The sequence below is a fragment of the Anopheles funestus genome, chromosome 3RL (assembly GCF_943734845.2).
Source record: "Anopheles funestus chromosome 3RL, idAnoFuneDA-416_04, whole genome shotgun sequence".
In the NCBI taxonomy this organism is placed as follows: domain Eukaryota; kingdom Metazoa; phylum Arthropoda; class Insecta; order Diptera; family Culicidae; genus Anopheles; species Anopheles funestus.
Window position 1 is genome coordinate 69,386,259 of NC_064599.1, and position 24,653 is coordinate 69,410,911.

The 24,653-nt window shown below is 41.7% G+C and overlaps 1 protein-coding gene and 2 long non-coding RNA genes across 3 annotated transcripts in view; 1 reads left to right on the top strand and 2 right to left on the bottom strand.

Moving 5' to 3' along the window:
- The window catches only part of LOC125768673 (uncharacterized), a 336,169-nt gene that overhangs the window by 256,663 nt on the left and 54,853 nt on the right, over positions 1–24,653 (bottom strand). The window lies entirely within an intron of this gene.
- Positions 3,631–24,641, bottom strand: LOC125768640 (receptor-type tyrosine-protein phosphatase S-like). Its single transcript, XM_049436617.1, has 8 exons — positions 24,430–24,641; positions 21,421–22,429; positions 8,220–8,406; positions 8,011–8,114; positions 5,517–7,216; positions 5,304–5,445; positions 5,191–5,242; positions 3,631–5,127 (listed from the first exon to the last, which is right to left on the bottom strand). Exons 2-8 carry the CDS (start codon positions 21,539–21,541, stop codon positions 3,747–3,749), a joined length of 3,687 nt encoding a protein of 1,228 aa, XP_049292574.1. The 5' UTR covers positions 21,542–22,429; positions 24,430–24,641; the 3' UTR covers positions 3,631–3,746.
- On the top strand, positions 8,415–11,796 carry LOC125768676 (uncharacterized). The gene is made up of 2 exons (XR_007418946.1): positions 8,415–11,278; positions 11,351–11,796. It is a non-coding gene; the product is annotated as an uncharacterized LOC125768676 (long non-coding RNA).

Consider the following 24,653-nt stretch of genomic DNA (forward strand, 5'->3'; position numbering starts at 1 on the left):
AATGGCTTTCTTTATGGCGCACTATGATTAGGATTCATAAATAGTTTGTTGGCTGGGTTGGTTTCGCTTTCGTAATTAATGGTAAAGATTAAAGGTTTCGCTAAATGCATGCAGTATATATGAGCTGTCGATCTGTTGGCTTACTTTTGATTTGTTTCTTCGGATGTCTAAAGCATTGCTTATTAACACTACCTTTTCCGTATTTGTGCTCCCGATACGATTGCAACCATTTCACAACGGGACCGCCGATCCTCATTAACCGGTTTTGTAAAATGGTATCAATCTCTTCCGTAAAGTTTGCTCATTTACCCTTGGAACAGGATTTGCTGTTTGCATTGCATCGTTCCATCGTTCCTATATGCTTATTCTGTCCCCTTTTTATAACACTAATTGCCGGCCTATACGATATATCCACTAGGTTGGTAATAATATACTTATCAATCATAATAATCATGATGTAAAATAAGTCTTCTCGAGTTTACTTGTTTTCTTGTGTGTTTACTTCTTGCTTTTGTGTTCTCGTACTTTCTTCCATCGCATTTAGTCTCTTGTCTGATTTCTGTTTTCTTTTCTCTTGCATTTGACAGTTTCTTCCTTTCCACTATTTAATGTTCTTATGGCTGGTTAGTTTAGTATGCTTCTATATCTTTTGTGGACAAATGCACTACGCTTGCATTTATTTTTCTGCTTTGCGCACCATGTTTACCATTTACAGTGTTCTCTTTTGGTTTTGTTTGTTTGGTTTGCACGTTTTGTTTGTCCCGTCTTTCGCATGCAAAAGTATCCGAAATATGTTCCAAAAATTGAACCCTCAAAATCTCCTTTTCCTTCTTTTTTTTCCTCCATTTTCTATATCAAACAAGCGCTTGTGTACACGATCGCTTCCTTTAATGCATCTGGCTTTTTGTTCGTGCCTTTTGTTTTTGTCACCGTCACACACCGTTTATTAGCTACTTTTTGTTTAAGGCAGTAAATTAATTCATATAATACTATTATTATATAGGTAATGCATAATTTTTGCTGCTGTTAAATGCGCGTGCTCTCGTACCGTTTTACACCAGAAGTATCAGTTTTACCATTCAGAACCATTGTCAGAAGTATCAGTTTTACCATTTTGCAGGGATTCTTTTCTGCGGTCCAAAATAGCAAACAACTGCTGTATGTGCACACAGCTGACTGCATGTACTGGCATAACCGAACCTAACTTACTCGAGTGAGATTCACAATCGGTTGGGAAAGCATATCAGTGGAAGGTTTGTGGATGTTAACCTCTCTCGGAAGCTAACGGAGAGCTTCCTACTTTGCTTTTGAATCGGGTTGCGCGAACTTACAACACGACACCAAACCAACAATGCCCAACCGATACTAAAGTTTGTTGCATTATGTTGCCGTCATTCGCGTGATTCCCTTGTTAGAGTTTTGTTTTGTTTTGTTTTGTTTCATTACATTATCACAGTTGATATAATATTTCATTTCTATATTATACTTTGCGGTCGATTTGTTTGTTTTTGTGTCATATGTTTTTGATTTGTTTGTTTTGCTGCTGTGTTTTTGGGACCCTTCGTTTTGTTTTTTCTTATTCTCGTCATTATGCACACCCTTTTCTTCATTGATTTTCGCTTCCTAATTGTTACTTTGTTAAGATGCGTTCCGTTTGGTTTTGTGACGCATTTCTTAATCCGTTCCGTGGCTTGATATCGTTCGGTGTCACTTTTTGCTTTTGGCCGATCTGTTATAAACCGTGAAAGGACGCCTCGATTGTGCTATTCACTAAGCAGCGTACATCCCTACGTTCTACTGATTATTGAGTTGGTGTATATATATATTTATATATATTATTTTAATGTATATATATATATAGATATATGTGTTTTGCTGTACAGTACTTTCTTGTTTTGTTTTGTTATTTTGTTGTTGTAATTTGCATCTCTGTAAACACCTAACATGTTCACCAAATTGGCAAACTTGTAAACCAAACCAGAACGGACGAACATCGACGAAATGAAGGAACACGACAACAAACGAACAAACAAAAGCAGTTCAATCAATCCTTGAAGAACATCCTGTACAAGGAGCGAGGGCAACAAGACCCTCTCGGTCAGCGCTGTAACAATTCCAACGAAGGAAAAAAAACGATATTATTCAGGAACAATCCGTCTTCATGCCTTTCATCTTACAATATGTGTGTGTGTGTGAATGTATTAAATGCTTCTTGTTTCGTATATTGCTCGAAGCTTCCAACCGAAAATCAACAATCTTCATACATGTGTTTGTTTTTCCTTTCTCCTTCAGTGTGTCTGGTATACGAGCCAGTGGGCAATCATTTCATTCCCCTTTTATCGGGAAGGCAAAAGTGCATCAGTTTGGCTTCCTCTCAATCGTGCTGCATGAGTGTGATCGGGAGTGTTTCAAATGTGCCATCGTTTACGTATCATGGCACAAAATCGTAGCTTTGGTTTTTGGTAACTTTACAAAAACTACTATTAAGCAAGATAGTTTTTTTTAATGTACATCAGGGATTATGTTTCTTACGCTAGAGGTTGCATTATTACTCGTACAAATAAAGGGAAAATTGATATGTGGAATTGAAAATTTTAATTACTTTTCGAACAGCGATCCAAACAGGGATTTGAATTCTACGGAGCAACTTCAATAGAACATTTTTTCCAATCTATTCTAAGGGAGACTGCCAAAGTTGGTGGTGTGTGATACTTAAGAATGAAGGAAATTGAAAAAAAAAATAAAGTTTTTGTTACGCTTCAATTTAAACAACCAACAGTACTCAATTAAACTGAATTACAAATGTACCCTTTAAAGACTACAGGGATTCCTACGAATAATCTCGGAATGGATAAACAATTCTACCGAGAGAACATGTACGGTAATCCATGCCCACATACTGGTGCACTTGAAAACTGTAAAGGAAAAAGTAAGTTTAAACCATTTATCCGCGATTTAGACCTTGAGAATCAAGCTATTCATCTCCTCTGGAAAAACTACCTCATACTTCTGTTTTAGAGAACTTTGCATCCCCCCATTACCCAATTCCTGTGCATGATCATGCAACTACAATGATTTGTTTAATTATTTGGAAGCTGGCTGATGATGATGATGCACACAATATCTGAACATTCCCCAAAAGAGGACCATTCACCAAAAAACGGGCTTTACGAGAACACCACCCCTGATGCCTTCACTGTTGCTGAATGTACCGCTCGTGTTTGATTTGTCGCTGATCGAAAGCGACAATTTAGTGTTTGTGGTATTGTAACTGTTACTTTACTATGCTTCTGCACGCCTCCGCTACTTCACTTACTAAATAAATACACTACCTCCTTTACTATGAGCCTATGTGTTATACGTGTGTTTGATGATGGTATGATATATCGGCCAGTACCGTCCGATGACTAATGAGTGGGGAAGATAAGAAAAAAGCGTTATTCTAAGGAGAATATGCCTCCCTTATGAGAGCTACCAGAGACTTAAATGCTCGTTAAATTACTGAAGAGGAAGCCATAGCTAGCGTTAATACGTACTGTTGAGTGTTTGTATGCGTGTATGTGTGTTATTGTTTTTACGTGTGATAGGATGAGTTGATACGCGTGCGCGTTCCTCGCACGCCATTAGATCGCCTTCCTTCCGCTTTATCGTATTTGCGAAGTATAGCCTCAGCTGAACGGCTAAAAACCGTTGCTCAACTGCTGACTCCTTACCAGCAGGGTGCCATTCCCATCCCCGTCCCTTTCTTATCGTATGAGATTACGGTTGTACTTGCGATCGGTTGATTTCGAGCGGCTCCGCGATCGAGGTTTCGTTCGGGGTACCCACCGACCCTCGTTGCTACCATTCCCACAATCGCAATCACTATCGTCCGAGCTATGCTCAACACTGTTTTGTCCGTGGAGTTGCTGCTGTTGCTGCTGCTGCTGCTGCTGATGGTGCTGAAGTTGCTGCTGATGGTGCTGTTGCTGCATTTGCAGATGGTGTCCCGCATATCCACCTCGTCCACCATTGTTGTGTCTCCGGGCCGTCATCATTGGGCTCTCGCTGGAGGACGATGCGAGATATTTGCCGCCATTGAACGGTACCGCTTCCGGACAGGGTGCCGGTGGACTAGCCGGCTCGAAACCCATATCGTCCGAGAACTCCTGGTTCACGTTGCGGTAAAACTCTTCCGTTGGTTCGCCCGCCTGACTGAAGAACTCTATATTGCCACCGATCAACATCGGATCGGTCATAGCGCTTCCTCCACCAACACTCGCACCCCCACTCGACGGTGGTCCCGTGCGATAGCACTGTTCGTACAGTACAGATCCACTTTCATAATCATTCTCTGTCGTGTTCACATTGTTATACATGTCCGGATGGTGATGATGTTGCTGCTGCTGTTGCTGATGCGGATGGGGTCGGATCCAGTTCTGGGGGAAGCTCGGAATTGGCGGTGGCAATGTGTCCCACCGCGGTTGTCCGTTCCCTTGATTAACTCCACCATTTCCGTTCTTGCGCATCATCTGGGGTGATAAGGCGGCCGGGTTCGTACGAATCGTCATATTGTTCGGTGGCCGATACGTGCCATACGGATGATCCGGTGGTGGTGGCAACACATCCGATATGTTGATTGGTTCCCTCATCGGCGCATTGTACTCGTTGCTCGAAGTTGGGCTATTACCGTTCGAACACTTTAGACACGATTCTTCGGATAGTGTTGGTCCCATGCCACCACCATTAGGACCACCAAGACCTCCGAGCGTCATCATGCCACCACGCTGCAACGTCACGGTAGCGTACGGTTCCGGTGGGATACTTCCACCACCCATCATCATCTTGCCCATCGTTTGTGATTGTATCGTATTGTTCGTCAGTTCAGCATATTCCGACGTGCTGGGTGGATCCAGCGAATGCGAAGGTGCTTTGACGAGTGTATTCCCGTGCAACCAGAGTGTATGCTGCTTGTCCGGTATAATCGTCGTCACCGACGGTCCCGGATAGGATGCTTTCACACTTTGCTTCTTGCGTACCGTCCAGAAGATGGCAAAAATGGCGGCACTGATCAGTCCAACGCAAAGCACAACTATAGCCGTTCCGGACATCCAAGAAGCGGTCCAGTAACTGGGCGTTGGATCGGATCTAGGGAAGAACCGGATTGGTGAGAAAGGAATGTTTTCAAAACAATCTAAAGAAAACTCTTACCTCACTATATTTTGTGGATCCATGTGTAACGGTGTAGGAGAGCTGTACGGACCTGCGAAAATAAGAACGTTTTGTGTAAACCAATATTGGAGGAATTTCTCGTCCAAACCAACCTATTCCACCAGCTGTTAGACTTGCAACGCGAGCAATATACATCGCACCAGGCGTGAGGCTGTTGATTACGACCGATTGTGTGGAAGAGTTGAGTGACATCTGTCCCAAAACTTTGTTCGTAGCATTCGACTTGATTTGTATCTGTTGAGGATCAATGCGTTATAATATAGCAAGGCCTTGAGTAGTATCTCTCTCCACAAGCTAGTACGTACCTTATAGCCGGTCAACTCGCCATTCAGCAGATGTACCGGAGGTGGTGACCATCGTACAAAGGCGGCCGTAGTATTAATTACTCCAACCCGCACATCGACCGGTGGAGCCGATGGTGGACCGTCGAGCGTGCGGCCACGCCTTATATTCGACACGGATCCGGCCAACCCTTCGGGAATGCTGGCAAAGATTTCATACTCACTGTACGGGCGAAGTCCCGTGAGCGTTAGCTCCTTCAAGTTGCTTGTTGTCAGTACACTGCTAAACGTCGAGTTGTACAGATAGTAGTCGACCGGTTTCGAAGCCACTCGATAGTACATACGGAGCTGCATCCGCGACGTACTGTCCGTGACGTCCCACGTGATACCGATCGAGTTCGCGGACACGGTGAATACGTTGTTCAGCACGATAAACTGCTGATCGTTAACCCAACGGTGCTGCTCGTATTCCAGTATAGGGTCTCTGCCCGGCGCCTCACCCTCGGCCATCACCTTGATGTGGATTTTCTTCACAATGCTGCCCGCTTCGTTAATGGCCGCACAAGCGTACCAACCCTCGTCACCCTTCAATATCTGTCTGAACGAAAGGCTTCCGTTGTCTTCGAACACGATCTCACTGCTGCTGTGTGGATGTGCGGTTGTGGCTGCCATCGTACCCACGGAACCATCCGGTGATACCGTGCCTTCACCATGTTGCGGATCCACTTCCGGTGGGGTGTCTCTTCTGCTTCGCAGCAGCAAACGATTCCGTTCGCTCGAATCGGCCCGGAAGGCAGACACACGCGTCGGATACTGCTGTAACAGTTGCCGCTCGGACACGGGTTCAATCTTTATCGACCAGTTGCCACGTCCCGTTCCACCATCGCCACTACCATTCGCAACGAACGATGCGATCTCCGGTGCAAATGCGTACCCTTCCGGGAATCCCCAACTGACCGCTCGTTTCTTTCTTCCGCCCGAACCATCCCCACCCGTAGACTGTTCACCTTCGTCGCGCATCTGCTGATGTACCTCATTGTTGTCCACATGCTTACGATCGATCCGATCCCAGAAGATTCGAACCGCCGGTCGACCCTTTGCCCGGCATGGCAGCAACAGTGGTTCACCCTCGCGTATCATAACATCCACCGGTGCTTCCATGAACGTTGGTGCCTCATACACGTACAGATACACCGATATCGTTACGTTGCCACCCTCGTTGTGACCTTCGCAGTAGTATTTGCCTTCGTCCTCTTGCCGGGCATCCTCAATGCGCAGCGTATTGTCGAGCAGTTTGCGCGAGCGTCCCTCAGGCAAACGGCCACTTTCTTTACGCCACGTTACAATCGGTTTCGGATCACCGGTTAACCCGCACGGCAGATCGAACCCTTCGCCCTCGAGCACCTCCGTATCGTGCGGACTCTTCACAATGGTGGGCGGTGCGAGCACCTTTAGGTAAGCCGGTGGGGTAGTTTTCGTTCCGGCCATACTTTGCGCCGAGCACTCGTATTTGCCCGAATCGCTTGGTTGAATTTCCGAGATGAGCAAACTGCCCGAATCGACCAGCGAGTGATGTTTGCCATTTATGTCCAGAATTTTGCCATCCTTGATCCACAGCACGGATGGTTCGGGGATGCCGCGTGGCGGTGTACAGTTCAGTACGACGGGACCACCAACGAGCGCTACCGTATCCTTTGGCATCAGTCGGAAATCATCACGTAGAACTGAAAGATTGGAAATAGCATCGATGGGATAAGTGGTTTAGTTTCAGCGTATTTGCACAATATGTAAGATAACCTTGAGTGCAGCAATCAAAAAGAGTTTACGGTGTTTAATACCGCCTAAAGATAGTCTCCTAAAATTAAGCAGCCATCGAAGCATACGGTACCTAATATTCGCGGATATGGAAATTTCAGTTAGTGCATTCCAATTTTTTTTAAATTAATGTCTGTGCATTCTTTCACAAAAGTCGACTAAAATTGCGAGCACAGTAAGAGCAAAGAGGGATTTTTTTCTCAATAACTTTTAAATCTAAACGAAACGCACCCAGAGGAATCTTCGCGGATATTCGCGGTCCACTGTAATTGGAACATTTGGGATAACTATTCATAAAGTAATTCATTTATCAGATCTTCACCATGTATGAGATCCTGGAGAAGAAGTTGTAGGAATAGCTGGTGTGGAGCTATCATCTCTTTCCTTTAAAAGACGCCTAACAGAAAATAGCCAATGTAAATGTGCGATTTTTGGAATCCGGAACCAAGTCTATCAGAATTGTAAGAATGACAATAACCAACATCCTAGTTGTTGGTGGAAAGACTCTTCGCTACCACTCTGCTGTCCACAAAACTCTGATTACTACATAGTATCATATTGAGAACATGGATAGAAGAATATAATTAATGATCGAGATCACGGTAATAGATTGACAGACGACGGCACTCGATCATGAGCGATGAAGAGGACTCCTGGATTTGTAGCTTTCTAGTGATACAAACATCCACCCATAATCTCTTACCTGCAATCTGTAGCGTAGCATTCTCACTGATTGCAACACCTGCCGAGTTACGGGCCTCGCAATGATAAACTCCAGCATCCTGTTCGCGTTTATTTTGTGTAACTCTAAAATGTTAAAAATTAAACAAGAGAATATTTTATAAGTAATTGTTTTTCTCTTTCCGTACACACACGCACACATTGTTTCGCTTTTCGTTTGCGAACATTTACCTCAGAAAGAAGAGTGATCCTTCGGGCAGCACTACACGCCGATCCGATGGTGCGAGTGGTACTCCGTTCTGGTACCAGATAAATTCCGGTGGCGGTCGCCCTGTCGCTTTGCAGTTAAGCGTGAGCGGTTCATCCTTTGCCGCTACCGCATCCTTAGGATGTTCGTTAATTTTCGGTCTCTGTTGTGCTGTGTTGGAGAATGGGAAGAGAGAATGAAAGAGAGAAAGAAAAAAAAAAGAACAAATGAATCATTATTGAACATGTGAACCAGAGCACAGGTTCGCTTGCGTAATGGGTTGGAATAAATGCAATGACAGGCGAGATATCTACTTGCTTTGTTGCCAACCACAGAAGCATTACGAGAACAGACACGGGGACTAGTGGAGCGATTCTTTCACCTCGGGATGAAAGGTGGCGGAATGTAGGTTACGGGATGATGCTTCATTTATGCGCCAAGTTTCTAAGAATAGAACTTCCATAATCAAATATTTGTGCTACAACCTCGAACCCGCTACCCCCTGGGGTGGGTATCTAATGGTATTCGAAAGAAACAACAGCGGCGCAACAACGCTAAGTGGCAATACTCCATCCACAATATCCATTCGGGAGGTTTAATTCTCTTCTTGACCGCACGAAACTAAACGGGGAATCTGTCATGGTTTCGTAGTGGGCCATCTGCTTCTATCCACTTGGGGAATGCCGCCTTGCTTGCAGGCGACCAATTGCGCCAATAACCACTCCACCATCCAGTACCGCCATCACCACCGTAGCACAGAGTTACCGACGACAATCATATCAAAAGCTTGGCACAGCAACCAATAGAACCCTGGCGCACGACAACGGCGGGACGCAAAACGCGCATGCAAAGCGACCGTGTGTGAGGTTTTATGGATGGAGTGTCAAGTGGTTTGCCCCGGGAGCAATGGGAAGCAACATGCAGCGGGCCCTTGCAGATGAGAGACTAACACGTTCAACAACGGTACCTCGCCTTCCCCAAAAAAAAAAGACTAATAAAACGACAAGGGAAAACGATCTTCAAAAAGAATAAAAAAAAACCGCGCCACGGCCTGTACCCACTCGTTATGTGATTATTTTTATTCCACCCGGAAACGAAAAAAGGCCCTCCAGAGAACGTTTTTCACCCTTTTTTTTTGGGGATTTGAGCCCATCCATGACTGTCGGAAGTTTCGTTTTTTTTTGGATGGTATAATTTTCATTTGTACGGTGGAAAACGGACGAGTGTTAAAAAAAAGCAGGGAGAAATGACTTAAATTTGGTTGCACACGACCAGCATTATAAAATGCTCAGGTGTCCACCGAACGCTCTGGAGAAATAAAAAAAGTGAACGGAAGGCAAAGAAAATGTTTTCAGTATTGCTTAAAATTATGTCTAAATATTTAAATTCCAACTAAACGCAAAATAGCCTAAGCAATTTCTATTTTAATCGTATAAACCAGCTTAAAGTTAATAAGAATTGAAACTAGAATATTAATTTTTCTATTGAAGTTGTCTGAAATCTGACGATAAAATAGGGTTTTCTTGAAAAAGTGAGAAAATTAAAACCATTTCTCGATTCTTTTCAAACTCAAATGGTATTTCTAGAAGTAAATGAGGAATTTTCTCTACTTTTAAAGTTCATTCTATTCTTTCTTTTGTTTAAATTTAGAGGGATGCCATGCAAAAGCTCCTAAAACGTGGGAAAAGTCCACATCTACCTCGAAATGTTGCAATTTAACTTGAAAACAATAAAAAAATCGTTAAAATTTTATCATTCCACAACAAAACCTTTGCCATTTCAAATACTATTGCATTCCAGCTTTTATTTAATTAAATCACGTAACGTTTCATAATAATCTCCACAATTTCAATTTTGAGCGATTTCATTTCAATTTCTGATTTCCAATATTCCGTGATTCATCGCTTCCAGCGTACGAATGCATTATCAGACAAAATAAACAAAGAATAACACATATTTACCACATTTCATTCAAGCCACCCGAAAGGCAGATTAGAAATGCACCCGTATACGTAAAACTGGGTGAGTAAACATAAACTTGTGAATGATTGGAACAACCGGGTCAAGCGAGAGGAAATTAAACACAAGTTTTGGACGATAGTTCGGAAGAAGTTAAACACAATAGGCAAGTCCAGTTTCAATTTGCTAACCAACTCACCGCGTGACCGCAACATGAACACTATTGGGAAACATAACTCGGATGGTTTCCAACCATTTGCTGATCATAAATTTCGATCGCTTTGCAATGCGATTGGTTCAAGCTGTAGCGGTTCCACACAACATGTGCAAGATATCTAAATTCCCACACAGCTTGAAGTTTCAACATTTCTGTAGAACATTCCACTTTGCGACCTTTGCAGGCGCGTAAAGTTTAGAGCTATTTTGCAACAAGTTAAACATCGACCATTGGACACACCGACACTAAGAAGGTAGATCGAAGCGAACAGCGTAAAGAGTGCTTTCATTTCTTTTATCACCATTACCACTACTCCAAAGAGTACTCCAAAGAGTACAGAGTCAACATTCCATTTCCAGGAGGATGGTTTTTTGGAAAAATTACCCTTCAAAACAGTTTTCTCTTTCCTTATCCATTTCCCCATTTTATCTATCGATGGCAATAATTTGCCCCGATACTGGATCATTACTCTTCGACACGTGTGTATTTGTGCCCGTGTCCGGTTTTTCTCTACTGACCCTTTTTCCACGGATTTGGTAGAACAACAACAAAAAAACCACCAGGAAAAAGCTATACATTCTTGCTCTTCCGAGGGACGGTTTCCACGTATCGATTGAATTGCATATCCTTGGCAAAGGCACACAACAAGTAGACCACTAACACAGCAAAGGAGTAACTTTAAACCACAGGATTTTTAATCGCCTTCCTTTACCCTGTGTTCGTTTCAGGTGGGGGCAGAGTTCGTGAAACTTTGCTTTAAAAGGGAAAAGTGGTTGAAGTGCTTTAAAGTTACATGCTGTATGTATGCTCAGTTGGACAGCTTGGGGGAAAATTTAATTTTCCAACAAATTGCAGGATGCATACCAGGTTTTTTTCCAATGTTAAGTGTTTTCAAAACCACTAGTAAGGACTATAATAAATGCAGTTTGCTTCATATAGGCCATATGCTACGAAGCTTGCTCAAGTGCTTCGCATACCAAAGTGACCAAAGTGAGCGTGACGCTAGCGATCGTCGAAAAGTTTGATATCGAAGAAATTCCAACAGACTAAACTGAGAATTTCGAGGATTTTTCTATGTCCCAGAATAAGAATCTTTCGCAGATTTTTAATTTCAGATTGCTCACTATCGTGTTAAACCACGATCGCTCGTCTAACTGAGCTTAGTGAGCGTGAGCTTTATATCTCTTTCGAGTCACCGATTAAGTATTCCTAGTTCGAACTCACTCAAGATCAATAGATCAAAGCTATGATTCTCGAAGATCCTATCTTTATCATCGTGTCTTTCCTATCTTCAATTTCTATACACATTTTCCCAACACAGAGTTTTCCCTTATTCATAATCTTTATTTAAACTTAAAGTTAGTTTAGATTTAAATTTGCAAAACGTAAAATGTAAAAAAAACTATAAATAAAATAAATTCCATGATCTGTCTATTTCAATTTCTGACAGAAAAAAGGTTACAACTCTTTTTTCTCTGAAAATTTTCCTCAATCGATCATACGAACTATTTGACACAACGATATTTATACCCTATAACTTATGATACTTAACAAAAAATATATCTACAAGATTTGCCTGAATCAGCCAAAACACCGTTCTCCATCATTGGTCGGAGAAATTCGATGCTCAAGATGAAACATTCCCGACTAACCACACACATAAAAAAAAGAAATATTTTCTACTCATCTAACACTTTCTCCATCTTGTTTGGTTGTGTTCGCCACCCCAAAAAAAAGATTTTACTTTCCCGCTGCACTTGCTGGATGCATTTTTAACGTCCGATACGGGTTCGGCAGCGAGGACCCAACCCTTACGCGATCGATCATGATGGAAAGAGGGCCAAACGCGCTTTGATGATGACAAGGCGTTGGAGTTGTTGTCTCGACCCTCTTCACCACACACACACACAACAGAAGCAAAGCGTTCGGTCGTGAAATTTACGACGCCACTTTTGGAGATGCTTCTGCCAGTTGCCGTGTCGGGAAAAGCAACGTCGAAAAGAGACAGAGTGGAGACGCGTGGAGATGTTCAGTAGCAGTATGGGAAGGAACTTGTCTAAAACCGTGCCCGTCTAACGGAAGGTGGGGGCAACCAACCAACCGGTTTATCATATCATCATCATACATATTGCACTTTATATTGCATATTATGCACCGCCAGTTCTGTGGTGCGACTGTTGCATTTCGTGGAGGTTTTGCCTTGTTGCACCAACATAATGCAGGATTGGTTTTCGACGGAAACGTCGCTTTGAACGCGCTCTGTACGGCATAAATTTATATGAACTTTCACCAAAGAATTTCATCCCGGTTTCACTCACTTTAATGATCCGTTCCCGTAGCTAAACATTATTTTTCATTCCATTTTTAAAACCCGCCGGACAGAATGAGCTAAAACAGACATCTGAGAAAACAAATTCCTTCCAGTTGATGGTTTTCGTCAATATAAATGTTTATCTTTGTGAAATAAAAATGCTTTTAAAAAACCTTTAATACACTGACAAAATAAGGAATGAAATGACTAGAACGAAATTTCTAACCAAATATCACCAACAGAATAGTAAATAAACGAGCAAAAGGAGCGGTTTGGTTCGCAAAGACAGAACGCTAAAACCCATTAATATTCAGCACCGGTTATGCAAGTTGGCAAATAAAACAAAACAAAGAAAGAAAGAAAAGAAGAAAAAACCGGTATGAATCCTTAAGCAGTAGTTAAATAGTGGAATCCCTTCATTATTTCAAAATGCAAAGGAAAGGTACAAAATAAAAAAAAGAAATAACCAAAGGAAAGAAAAAAAAGCGTAAAAAACGCCATTCCTACGTTACGTATTTTTCGTCCTTTCAACACCAGCAAAACGCTTAAAAAATGAAAAGAAAGCACAAATCCGCTCCTCCTTTAAGTAACGATCCGCCATAAGAAACGTGATTACTAATTTTAGAGGCATCCTTTTTTTGTTGGTTGCCTGCGTTTTGCTCTTCGGTCTTTTGTGTAGAAAACCCGACAAAACTGGCTTTTAATATTCGCAATGCACAAATTTTGACTTTCTTCAAAATTCGTCCCAAGAAACACAAAACCGAATGAAACAATTTCAATTGGAAAATAAAGAGAGCGAGAAAAAAATCCCTCACGGCTAATATGAATGAAGGTTCCTTTAGAAAACCGAACGACCAAAGGGATGGCTGTACATTGTGCTGAACTGGGCAAAAGCCCCGGCCCGGAAGGTGGTTGAGAGGAAGGTGCGCGGTTTAAGATGTGGCTCACACCCCTTTTTTGGTGACGACTTTTGCTAATTGTGAGGAAAAGGTCCCGACCACCGTTTTTGAGCGTCCGGAGCTTTTTCCGGGCTGGGTAATGGAGAGCGGACAACGACAGTTGGTGGTGTTGTGAGGGAGGTTTTTGGCCATTATTTCGCTCAGGAGGTCGAATTTTTCCGTCACCATTTGGGGGTGCGGTGTAGTCTGATGGAAGCAGAGTCTGTTCAGATATGAAGAATAAAGTGGTGGGGAAAAGGGAAAACACATTCCATGACTTCATTTATGCTACTTCCAACAACAACAAAACATCCTACTCTTCCTCTATGCTGTGGTCGTTTGGGTGTCTTTATTCGCTGGACGTTTGAAGGCTTGAATGGCTTAGTGAAAAGATTTCTCTAAAATGTGAATAATAAGTTATAATGATGCAGTACAGTAGTTAAATGATGAAATGTTTATAAATTTTACTTGAAAAAAAAAACTGCAAAATAAATATTCCTGTCAACCTAATATACTCAATGCTTAAAGCAAATTAGTTAAACATTTCATTTCGAATATATTTAATATATATTTATAAAGATCCAAACTCTACTCAATACGTCAAACACATAAATATCTAAGCTTGAGTAAAAGGCGAAACTCATCCTCTTGGGGAAGATGGTTGATAAGGGTAAATTGACAGAAAGGAAAGTAGTCAGTGTCTGCAATCCAAGTATAGGGATCACTGACTTTTTCTTCTATCTTGACATCCTACGGGACTTCCATCATCTGGGATTCGTGGGTCCTCCGATGCTTTGAAAGGTTGGGGAATCTGCATGCCAACCTCAATATTTATGAGTTTCATTGTAACGAACCTGAACTTGTATCCTGAAGAACCAAATTAGAAAACTGCATATAGAAATAATGATTGGAAGCTCATGAAACTAAAGATCATCTCACGTCACTACAAAGTATCCATAGTCATTCAGTGGCAGTGAATGGTTAGCATTGAATAGGAACCCTGATAGGTTCTTCAACCTGAACATTATGAATGGGCTTAGTCGAAACACATTTCAAGGTATTGATGAAGACAAAAGGTTAATATTCATACGTATTTGAAAATAAAACTCAAATATAACAAAACTTTTGAAATTATCATCGGTGATCTTACTGCTCAGATCGAAAAGGAGCAGCTGATATATTCGCAGATCGACCACGTTGTCATCGATGGATAGCATTTTTCGACTATCATTCCCGGTAGTTAGTCTAATCTTTAATGAGGAACTCAGGTTCCATACCCTGTTTGAGAAAATGTAAAATTTTCCTCATTTTTGCACCAAGTTTTGCCTATAACTCGGTCGGTATTTAACGGATCGCCAATCTTTAACCTGTGGTCGATAGATGGCACCAATGGCTACATCTTCTTCTTGGACGGCTATGGCCTCAGATGTATGTGCCAGAAGTTATGCGAGGAACCAAGTTCCTTACCCTGTTTGATAAAATGTAAAATTTTCCTCATTTTTGAGCAATTCAGCAAAATTTTTAAATGTGATATATTTTATTGTGAATTTGTTGCAATAAGTTTGTTTTCACCCATATAATGCTTTAAATTAAAAAAAGAATAAAAAATCAGAAAAAAAATTCAAAAAAAGATTTCACTCGATAATTTCATAAGGCTTACCCCTTACGTTTCTTTTGAGAAAAATTTTTTTTCCAAAAAAAAAATTTGATTTATTTTAATGCCAATTGGTTCAAATAAGTTTCTTTTCACTCAAATAATGCTTTAAATTAAAAAAAGAATAAAAAATCAGAAAAAAATAAAAAAATATAAAAATTTGACTGCTCGGAAGTGAAGTGCTTTGTCAGTTCTATATCAAAACCACTTCAACATTATCCAATGTGTTTGACTCTTAGCTAGTCAAAAATTAAACCAACATAGCGCCAGTAGTACGATTTGGGGAACGATTTTTCTTTTGAAAAAGCAAATACCAAATAGAAAATACGATTGCGTATTATTATTAATAGTTAAAACAACACGAGATGAGACGCATCGCTTTCTTCTCTTTGATACATTTCATTCAACTATTTGCAAATATCGGCACGTTTTCCTAATACAAAATGTGTCTCTTTCTCCTTTTCCAAGTCGATCACAATAAACCATTGCGAGTGAACGAAGAAGTCCTCAAACGGGCAAAGTGAGCATTAGAAAGAGAGTTAGTGCGTTTGGAAATGGAAAGAGTTGATATTCAAATGTTGTTGTCCTTCCGTGCACCAGCAGTCCCCGGAAAAGCCATCTCATTCAGGCGTTTGCGTCGTGCATTTCACTCACACAACAACGTGCCACGAATGAATCGAATTTTCCATTCAACCCGCTCCCTTTGTATTTTTGACAATCCCGTTTGGGCGTTGTTTCAGATTTTCTGTACTGGAAAATCATTTTCCCACCATTTGTTTTTCCGCTCCCGCATACATTATCATGCTCTCTTTCGCTCTGGCACGTGCATGCTGATTTCATTGTGCTCTCCTCTCCTTTCGGTGTGTCTTGGTGTCATATTTTTGTGCCTTCGCCGTTTGAGCCTATTGCTTTACAGTCACACACTGTATATCGATTTCCGTTGTTGCTTGCGAGCGTGTGAAAAACTTTCTTGCCAATCTCATTTCATCACACAGTGGACAGACAAACACTCGCGAAAGGAGAAGCATCCTCGAAGTTTTCCCTTCTTATGTATAGGTGACGATTCTTTCAACAACCGGCCGGTTTATTTTATTTTGTACCGTCGGATGAAATGTGAAGGGGGTGGCGTTCCGCAATGTTAAAGGTGAAATAGAGAAAGGTTAATAATCATGGTAAACAACATCGATCCTTTATGCTTCCTTGCGACGTTTCCGGCATGTGACGTAGAAAGTGACGGTTGTTGATTTCGGCAATAATCGATTGGGGAGGGGAGCAAACGAAAAGAAACGTTAGCTATCTTTAAGGTGACGCTTTCAGTTGAGTTTGATTAAAGTCATTAGAAAAACATAGATTCAATAAAAACTGAGCCTTATTGAAACAAGGAAAAACCAAATAAGAGAAATTTTTGGTTTTAAAAATTTAACTTCAAGAAAATATTCTTATCGACTAGATTGACTATTAAAATCACATCATTCTCATGTATAGAAGAATATATAAATTCTACAGTGGTGGCCAATAAAATAAAATCACCTTGTATTTCAGAATTTGCCGGAATATTGTGCATAGAAAAACTATAAACTTAACTCAAACTTGTCAAATATTTTAGAAATAAATATGACTTTAATTTTATAAACGCAAACACAACATTAATATTTTAAAATTAGTTCTGATGGCCTTATTTCAATGGGCTTTTTTAAAAACTTTTATTCAGAGTTACACACAACTAAAACTGAAAATAAATCCAAAAATACTGAAATACACTATGCACTTATTCCAATGACCACCACTGTACATCCTTCAGCTCCGGCGTACGGCTTTATGACAAGCGTTGGGCCACGTGGTAAAAATGAGTCTAGTGAGTCATTTATATGATCTACATGACCTAGTAAATCTTGAAGCCAAGGAAAAAGAAAAGAAAAGACATCTTTGAGGTTAATAGTATTCCATCTTTCCTTACATATGAATGCTCTTTTCAGCTATTCATATTTTTCTCCACTTTTTTTTGTAATGTCCTTTTCAGCTGTGTCACACATCGAACAATTAATATGCTACACCAGTTTCGTACGCGTCATTTGTCCATTTATCACTGTCCTTGCCATCATGATCCGGGCCGGGTTTTTGAAATTAGGTTACCGGGCACCACTCATAATAGGACCGGTTTCGGTAAAGGACACTCAATCGGTCGAAAGGATTAGCACAGAGAGCAAAGCGCATTATAAGATGCTTACCGAAAAGGGGCAACTTATGCTTTTGCCCCTTCGTGTGCCTTTCTCTCTGTGTGTGTTTGCTGTTCGCTGAACTTTGATCTTTCATCTCATAATCTGCATCCCTAATGCGGCAAAATCATGTCCGCGCGGTGCTAATCCGACGACAGGCCGGCAGCAAAAGAAGGCAAACACCGAAAGCAATGAGATAATGCAAAAGACTTGCGGAAGAATATGTCCCGAACGACCAGCTTTGCATTGCGTAAGTTTCACGAATGGCAGAAAGTTTAATGCCGTTTGGGTGATTTTTGTTGTTGTTGCGGGATGTTCTAGAGCTTTCGCAAGTATTTTTAACGCCTTCCAGTTATTAAAAGAAAGTTATCAAGTTTTTTAAAAAAAAAAAAGAAAACCCTGCATTAAATTATCCTCCGTACTTAATAGTGTTAGAGCTAACGAAAGCAAACCTTGCTTAACAGCTAAATACATCCAGCATTTATGTACTTCCCTTCCAATGATTTACCTCTTTCGAACGAGTTTCGCATATCTTTTCTATACAAATATATTCTGCTACTTGCTGCATCCATTTGCCAACAAATTAATGCTTATTTCTGATCTATTATACTGCCAGGTAAGCCGATAAAAAAAGGTCCAACGCAAGGTTTCCCTTCCTAGCGACGATTGGACGCACCCAAATGGCGAGCCACAACTGAATTTCTTCATCACATTCCCGTACCACGATAAACCGATCAGTAAATCCACGTGTCTGTGTGTGTGTGAGAAACACATTTCAATTCCGATCAAGATTTTATCAACGAGCCTCTCCGGTATTGTCGGGGCCAATAAATTTCCTTTCCCCACGCAATGTGACCAAACATGTTTATCAAGGTATCGTTTTTGCATACAAAAAAAAACAACCCCAACTAAACACATTTACAGAACACTAACCACGCAGGGGAAAAAAAGGAAGAGAAATTTATTTTTCCTCAAAGATCTATTTCGTTTTTTTTATTCTCTTTCTCCTTCTATCTCTCTCTCTCTCTGTGAAGTGGGATTCCGATCGAAGATGATCCTATTTTCATTGCGCTCCCTAAAAAACACCCTGGAAAGGCACCACCCCTGGGACAAGTCAGGCGAGGAGACGAACCTCACACTCCATAAGGCGCGGTTGTCCTTCGGTAAAAAAAGGTTCCCAAATATGCAGGCATACAAAATGCCGCTGCTCGTAAAGAACCGTTTCTGTGCGTTCTATTTCGATTTCGAGCACACGCTACCAGCCTCTGCCTTGTCTCCGCAAGCCTTGGCGAAGGTTTTACTTTAACGTTCGTTCGTGTTTTTTTTTGTTGATTCACTTTCCCTTTCTTCTTGTCGCTTCTTAATTTCCCTACGTCCGAATAGCTCTTTTCCGTACCGAGCCACGACAGTACATGCAGATTTCGAAGTTGACCTTCGAAGGCGAACGAGCTTCTGTAACGCGGGACTGGACGTTCTTGGTTGCTCGGTCGCTCGGTAACCCGCACAGCACCATCCCATACACGAAACATACGGTGAATATTTGCTTTCGATAACGATTTTCCTTACGATGGTCTTCCTCCTCGAGGAAGCTTTTCGTCGCCGGATATTGGATGTTGTGTCGGCGAGATAAGCTTGAAACGAAAGGACGAAAGGCAAAAACCACAAACCGAAGACGCCATGAGGTCCATACGACGATGCGACGCTGGTAATAAAGAAAAGATGCCCTTCGCTTCCATGGTCTCTTGTGATGATTGAAATCGAATCGGGTTTCCGAGAGCCTTCGAGTGCTTTTGCAAGGGCCAAACATGTGTGGAAATGGATCGAAGCGAATACAACAGCGTCCGAATGCAGACTGGCAGTAGTTTGACAGGATGGAAATGGAACCTAAAATCTATTAGCAAATGTGTCCAGGGCAATAGCAAAGTAGGCGGACGGGAAGTCGAATGATGAAGTACTACTTACTGGAGTACGTCAGTAATATTTTGAAGTTCTTTTGTAACCTCTTGTCAGTTTTGAAGAGTAACAATGATTCTCTGGTAGTAACTTAAGCATTCAAAAAGATATTTGGGCGATATCTTTCATAAACGGCAGAGCGTCGATGACTAATCGTGCAAAATTACATCAGCAATCAAGAACTTCAGCAAAGGGTAATAAAAAAAAGTAAACGTTAGCACTTAGCGTCAGCTTTTTCGCGATCCTTAGCCTTGGAGATCAAAATAATTTTGTCGGTAGCATCTTAGGTACATTGACAGAGTGTCTAGCTAAACACGTATCTTTACCAGTCCATTTGAAGATCTCTTGATATGATGGGACAAAAACCAAAAGACCATAAACTTCTTCTATTGGTACTTCTTGATGACATTTTGTGACTATATTCTCAAATCCCGTCCTGAGTCCTGAGGCAAAACACATTTCGTTTCCGGGTACATGATATGAGAAGCGCCTAAGAATATCTCCTTGGTGCCGGACGAAAAACTCGTTTGTAGTTGATATCCACTTTCAAGGAGATGCCGAAACGTTCTTTTTTTGTCTTCGCCAGCAACCTCAACGTACTTCCTGGATAGGTTTGACAGAACAATGTTTATCTTGTCCAGGTATTCCTTCAATATTTCACCGATAGTTTCGAACTCCCGAAGAAATTATGAGATATTATTACACTATGCTTTGTTCTTTCCAAAGGCAAAAAAAGGATGCTGATCTAAAAGATCATCTCTGCCAATGGGAGGCTGGAACTAAGCTTATGTACGAAATTCAGGCCTATCTCCAGAAGTAAAAAAAATGCAGATCGACTATATCCGTAGGAATCGTAGTGGAGTTGGAAACTCCGGAGTGGATTGGAATCTGAAGTAAAAACAGGAGTTTCAAGGAATTCAAAAAGAAATAAAAATTCGCTTAAAATCTGTCAATTTTGAATGCTTTTTAATCATGAAGAATTAAAAGTATCAAATCTAATCCAAATGTGAAGCATCCTTCAAAGATAGACGTAATACCAGCAGATATATTCTAAACACAACAAGAGACACAAACACATGAAGAGAGACACATTCATGATGAAAGGATAACAAAACCCTACAACGTTTGCCATTCCATTCGCTCTCTCCATACATCCATTTCATGCTCTCCTTCGCACATTCGAATACAGGAAGGACACATTTTGCTGCATCAAAGAATCCCTTTTGGTCTCTATCAAACACGTGGCCCCAGATAAGAGAGTGAGACGGTGTGGAAAAAAGCCTTCCGATGGCTGAAAGTGAGCAAGAGAGCAGACTAGACTGAACACAGCGAAACATAGATGAAGGGTGGAAAATCCCGTCCGGGTTTTTTGGAAATTCATTGAAATTTTCAGCACGATGACACAACAACACCGTCCGGCAAACATGGCGCACACACCAACGCCAAAAAGGAAAAGCGGTCGATTAGACCGGTTTGTCATACGCAAACACACACACACACACACGGGCTCACGGGGGGTTTTCCTGTGTGTTTTTCTTTCTTCCACTCTTTCTCTCACGTGATCGCGTGACTGGTTTCATCGAAATTGTCGGAATTTCCAGCACGAAAAACTCAAAACGATCGATTGCGATTCGCATTCTTTCACAGAGGGGCATGCACTTTGGTCGGGTTGCAAGTTTTTTTTCGTAATGCAATTTTCTGTCGTTATTGCCGCGTAAAACTTCGTTCGCTCAATGCTAAAATAGATAACTGAAGGTTGGAAAAAATAATTTATGCAAAAATAATTTGCAAGGATCTTCGCTTCTACTCACAACGGTCCATAATATATTGTCTGTTTAGATGAGGCTCTCTCTCTACAGTGGTATTGGTGGGAATGGAAGGAAAACAAAAACGCCTGGGCTACCACACGAAAGGGAAAGCACCTCTTTTGCTCTTACCTTCCACCGTTGGGGGATTATATAAACAGCTAATTATCAGCAACGCGGCCACAACACGCCAACAACCGGCAGGACCTACCGGCGACCGGATAATGCATCCGGCCGGCATTGCAACCATCATCTCGGGTCTTTCGGGCACGTCGACTTCCGGTCGATATAATTATTGTGCAATTTTATTTACTGTGGCCCCGTTGGCCGCTTGCGATTGCACCACACGGCGGTGGATTAATCCTGCTCACAGCCGCCTCCGGTGACCGGCCGGGTATTCCTCTGTACCCGTGTTTTTCACACCCGCACCGGGCATGTGTGGGGCGTTGGTTTGGCGTGTGTCTGCACCGTCTCGATCGACGCGACCTGTACACGGAGGGCCGTTAAGAGTCAACGAGGTAATTTCCCACGTTGATTATTATCCGTGCAATTGCTTCTTCTTCTTCTTTTTATACACTTCCGGGATACGCACACATACACACACACTCAAATCGGCACCGTTTCCACGGCTGGAAACATTTAAACAACACCTTTTTCCATGCCGGGACAAATACAAAAAAACAACACCCGACGAATGCACGTAAACTATTCACCGCTGCTTTTTTCTCACTCACGCACAAACACACACACGTAAATATAGTGTGAAAAACCGGTCAATCCGGGAGTGGTGTATGGGGCAGGATTTTGAAATTTTCACCGCAACAATAATAACACATACGATGCGGTAAACGCTATCAAACAAAAAAAAAACCTACAACACCAGGAACCAAGATGATTATTGTGATGGAAGCCGGTGGAAATTATCCACGATACAGGCAGCAGCCATTAGCGCGATGGCTACTATAGCACGATGGCCGCTCGAGTGTGTATGCGTGCTTAATATACTCCTTTTTTCCGCACAATGCACACAAATCCAACTGTTTTCCTTTCGGCGACTGATCAGAGTATGCCGGGTATTTTTTTTAGTGATGCAGTTTGGAAAACGAAATTATAATCACATTTCCACCGAACAGGTTAAACGCTAAAACGAGAAAGAGAGAGAAAACACAGAAAATGAAACATTACAAAAAGAAGTGAAGCAATATAGAATAAAAAGCGGAACTTTCATGACATCAGATAAAAAAACAACTTTTCCTGATTGATTTTTGGCCCTTGCCGGTTGTTTCACCCCACGTGCCAACAATCCTTTATATGTTGCGTCCTGATCTATTCATATGCTTGAAAGAGCTAAGTAGGCTGGTAGTTTCATTGTTTTCACATTTTTCTTTTTGTACAATTGCAAACCGGAACACGCCAGTTTAGTAAACACTTTGTATCTGGCATGTATCTGCTGGTAGGTGGTTTTTTGGTGGCCCTTTTTCGTTTTCGGCCAGGTTGCATATTTACCAATTGCGCACCATTAGAAGGGTGTGATGGAATAGTAATTTTTCATTTGATTTCCTTTTGGTATCACATTTGTATTCTGTGCTGTAAAATTATTCATTTTTTCTTTTAGTCGGAGTGGTACAATTTCAATACAGTGTTCACTTAAAAGGATAGCCATTGGTGTGTATTTTATTCCCAAAAATGTTTGCTTCTTCTAAAAACGACTAACAGTTGTTGCGTCCCTTTTCCGTTCTCAATTTGTTTGCCAATTAGTAAAACACAAGTGTGTTTGTTCTGTGGATGGGAAAATCGCACCCGAACACTCTAGCATTTTCCAGGTGAAGGTAAAGATTGTAGCATATACAGCAGACGATTCATAATGCGGGTTTGCGTAGAATGTGTTTGGGCCGTGTCGTTTCCCAACTGGGCAAGAGAAAGGAAAATTAGATTCTATATTAAATTTTCCAATCCCACCGTGTGTTTTCTTCTCCCCCAGCATGCAATAATGTGTGACGAAACACGCGGCTTGTGCCACATGCGGTAGAAAGAAAGGATACACGGCAACGCACACACATGTACAGCGCAGCATACACATATCTTCCTAAAAAGCAAAACCACACATATACACACACACGCGCGCGCGGGTGTTTTGTTTCTGGAAAAGGATCATTCTTCTTCTCATCTGCCAGCCTCCTGTGTTGTGTTTCGTCTTTTCCTACCGTACATACACGCCCTTCGCAACGTACGCGTTTTCGTGTGAGCGTATGTGTGTGCGTGTGTGTGCATGGTTAGGTTAAATAAAAACATGAAAGGGAGAAGACATGTTGCCTAAGCGCATATCTCTGTGCGGGGGTGAAACTGGATGTGGGGGACTTTTTTTTTGTTTGAGAAAACACACACGGTGGCGTCACAGCCGAAAATCTCGGAAAATCTTATCCCCAGCAGCAGCACGCCTGTTAACGCTTGAATGAATCGTAGGGTAAAAAACGGACGTTCAATTTTGTTGCCTTCGTTTCGCTGCTTCGGAAAAATGTACACAGAAAGCATAGAGAAAGATGCACCGAAAAACTCATTTATCACATCGTTTGTATGGTGATGTGTGCATGGTTAATTGCATGGATTAAAATGTTGTCTCTTCAGCTGTTATGTTTGATGCATTGAGCATTACGTACTTGGTTTAATTTGGATAAAAAGGACCTTTTTTCCTAATTACTAACAGTAACACGAAAGTGGTTAAATAATAAACTCTTCCTGGATGCAGTTTCGATGCTAAATCGAAGAAAAATACATCACCAACTTTAGACGTACACTGCACCGCATAAAGAACGGGCTACACAACACTTATGCTGCGCTTTTGCGCACAATAGAACCGATTCAGCACACAACATTAGCATGAGACGACTATGATGAGTCCGCATCAACCAGTGTGTACCAATGCACGTCTGCTGCTATGCGAGAAAGAAGTTTTGCTTCGGAAAAGATAATTATGCATTAGCCTTTTATTCCAGAAAACGATGCTTTCCGTTTGCTTCGCGTTGCGAACCATGTATGTGGACCGTTTTCCACAAACCGTTCAGTCCAATCGATTTGTGTTGTGCTTCCCCTCCCATAAACATTCAAACCACGGTGAATGTTTTGCGCTGAAATAATGCTCACCAGACGGAATAATAACACATTCACACGCACAAAACACGCCTGTTACACACGAGAAAGGGCACGCATGGAAGTTACTTGTTTGCAGACGGTTTTTCACCCGTTTTACACGACTTTTCACGGCGACATCGCTTTTTCCCGTTCGACCGAGTTTTTCCTGTGACTTTTTTGGGCGAATGACAATACAGTTGATTCCCGAATTATGCTCAAGTGTCTTCTACACATTC

Excerpts from the sequence above, each read along its gene's own strand:
- LOC125768640 (XM_049436617.1), bottom strand. The coding sequence starts at position 21,541 with ATGATGGTTGCAATGCCGGCCGGATGCATTATCCGGTCGCCGGTAGGT. Across the intron at positions 8,115-8,219 it reads GGATCACTCTTCTTTCTGAG|AGTTACACAAAATAAACGCG; the intron begins GTAAATGTTCGC and ends TTAACATTTTAG. Across the intron at positions 5,128-5,190 it reads GATCCACAAAATATAGTGAG|ATCCGATCCAACGCCCAGTT; the intron begins GTAAGAGTTTTC and ends GTTCTTCCCTAG.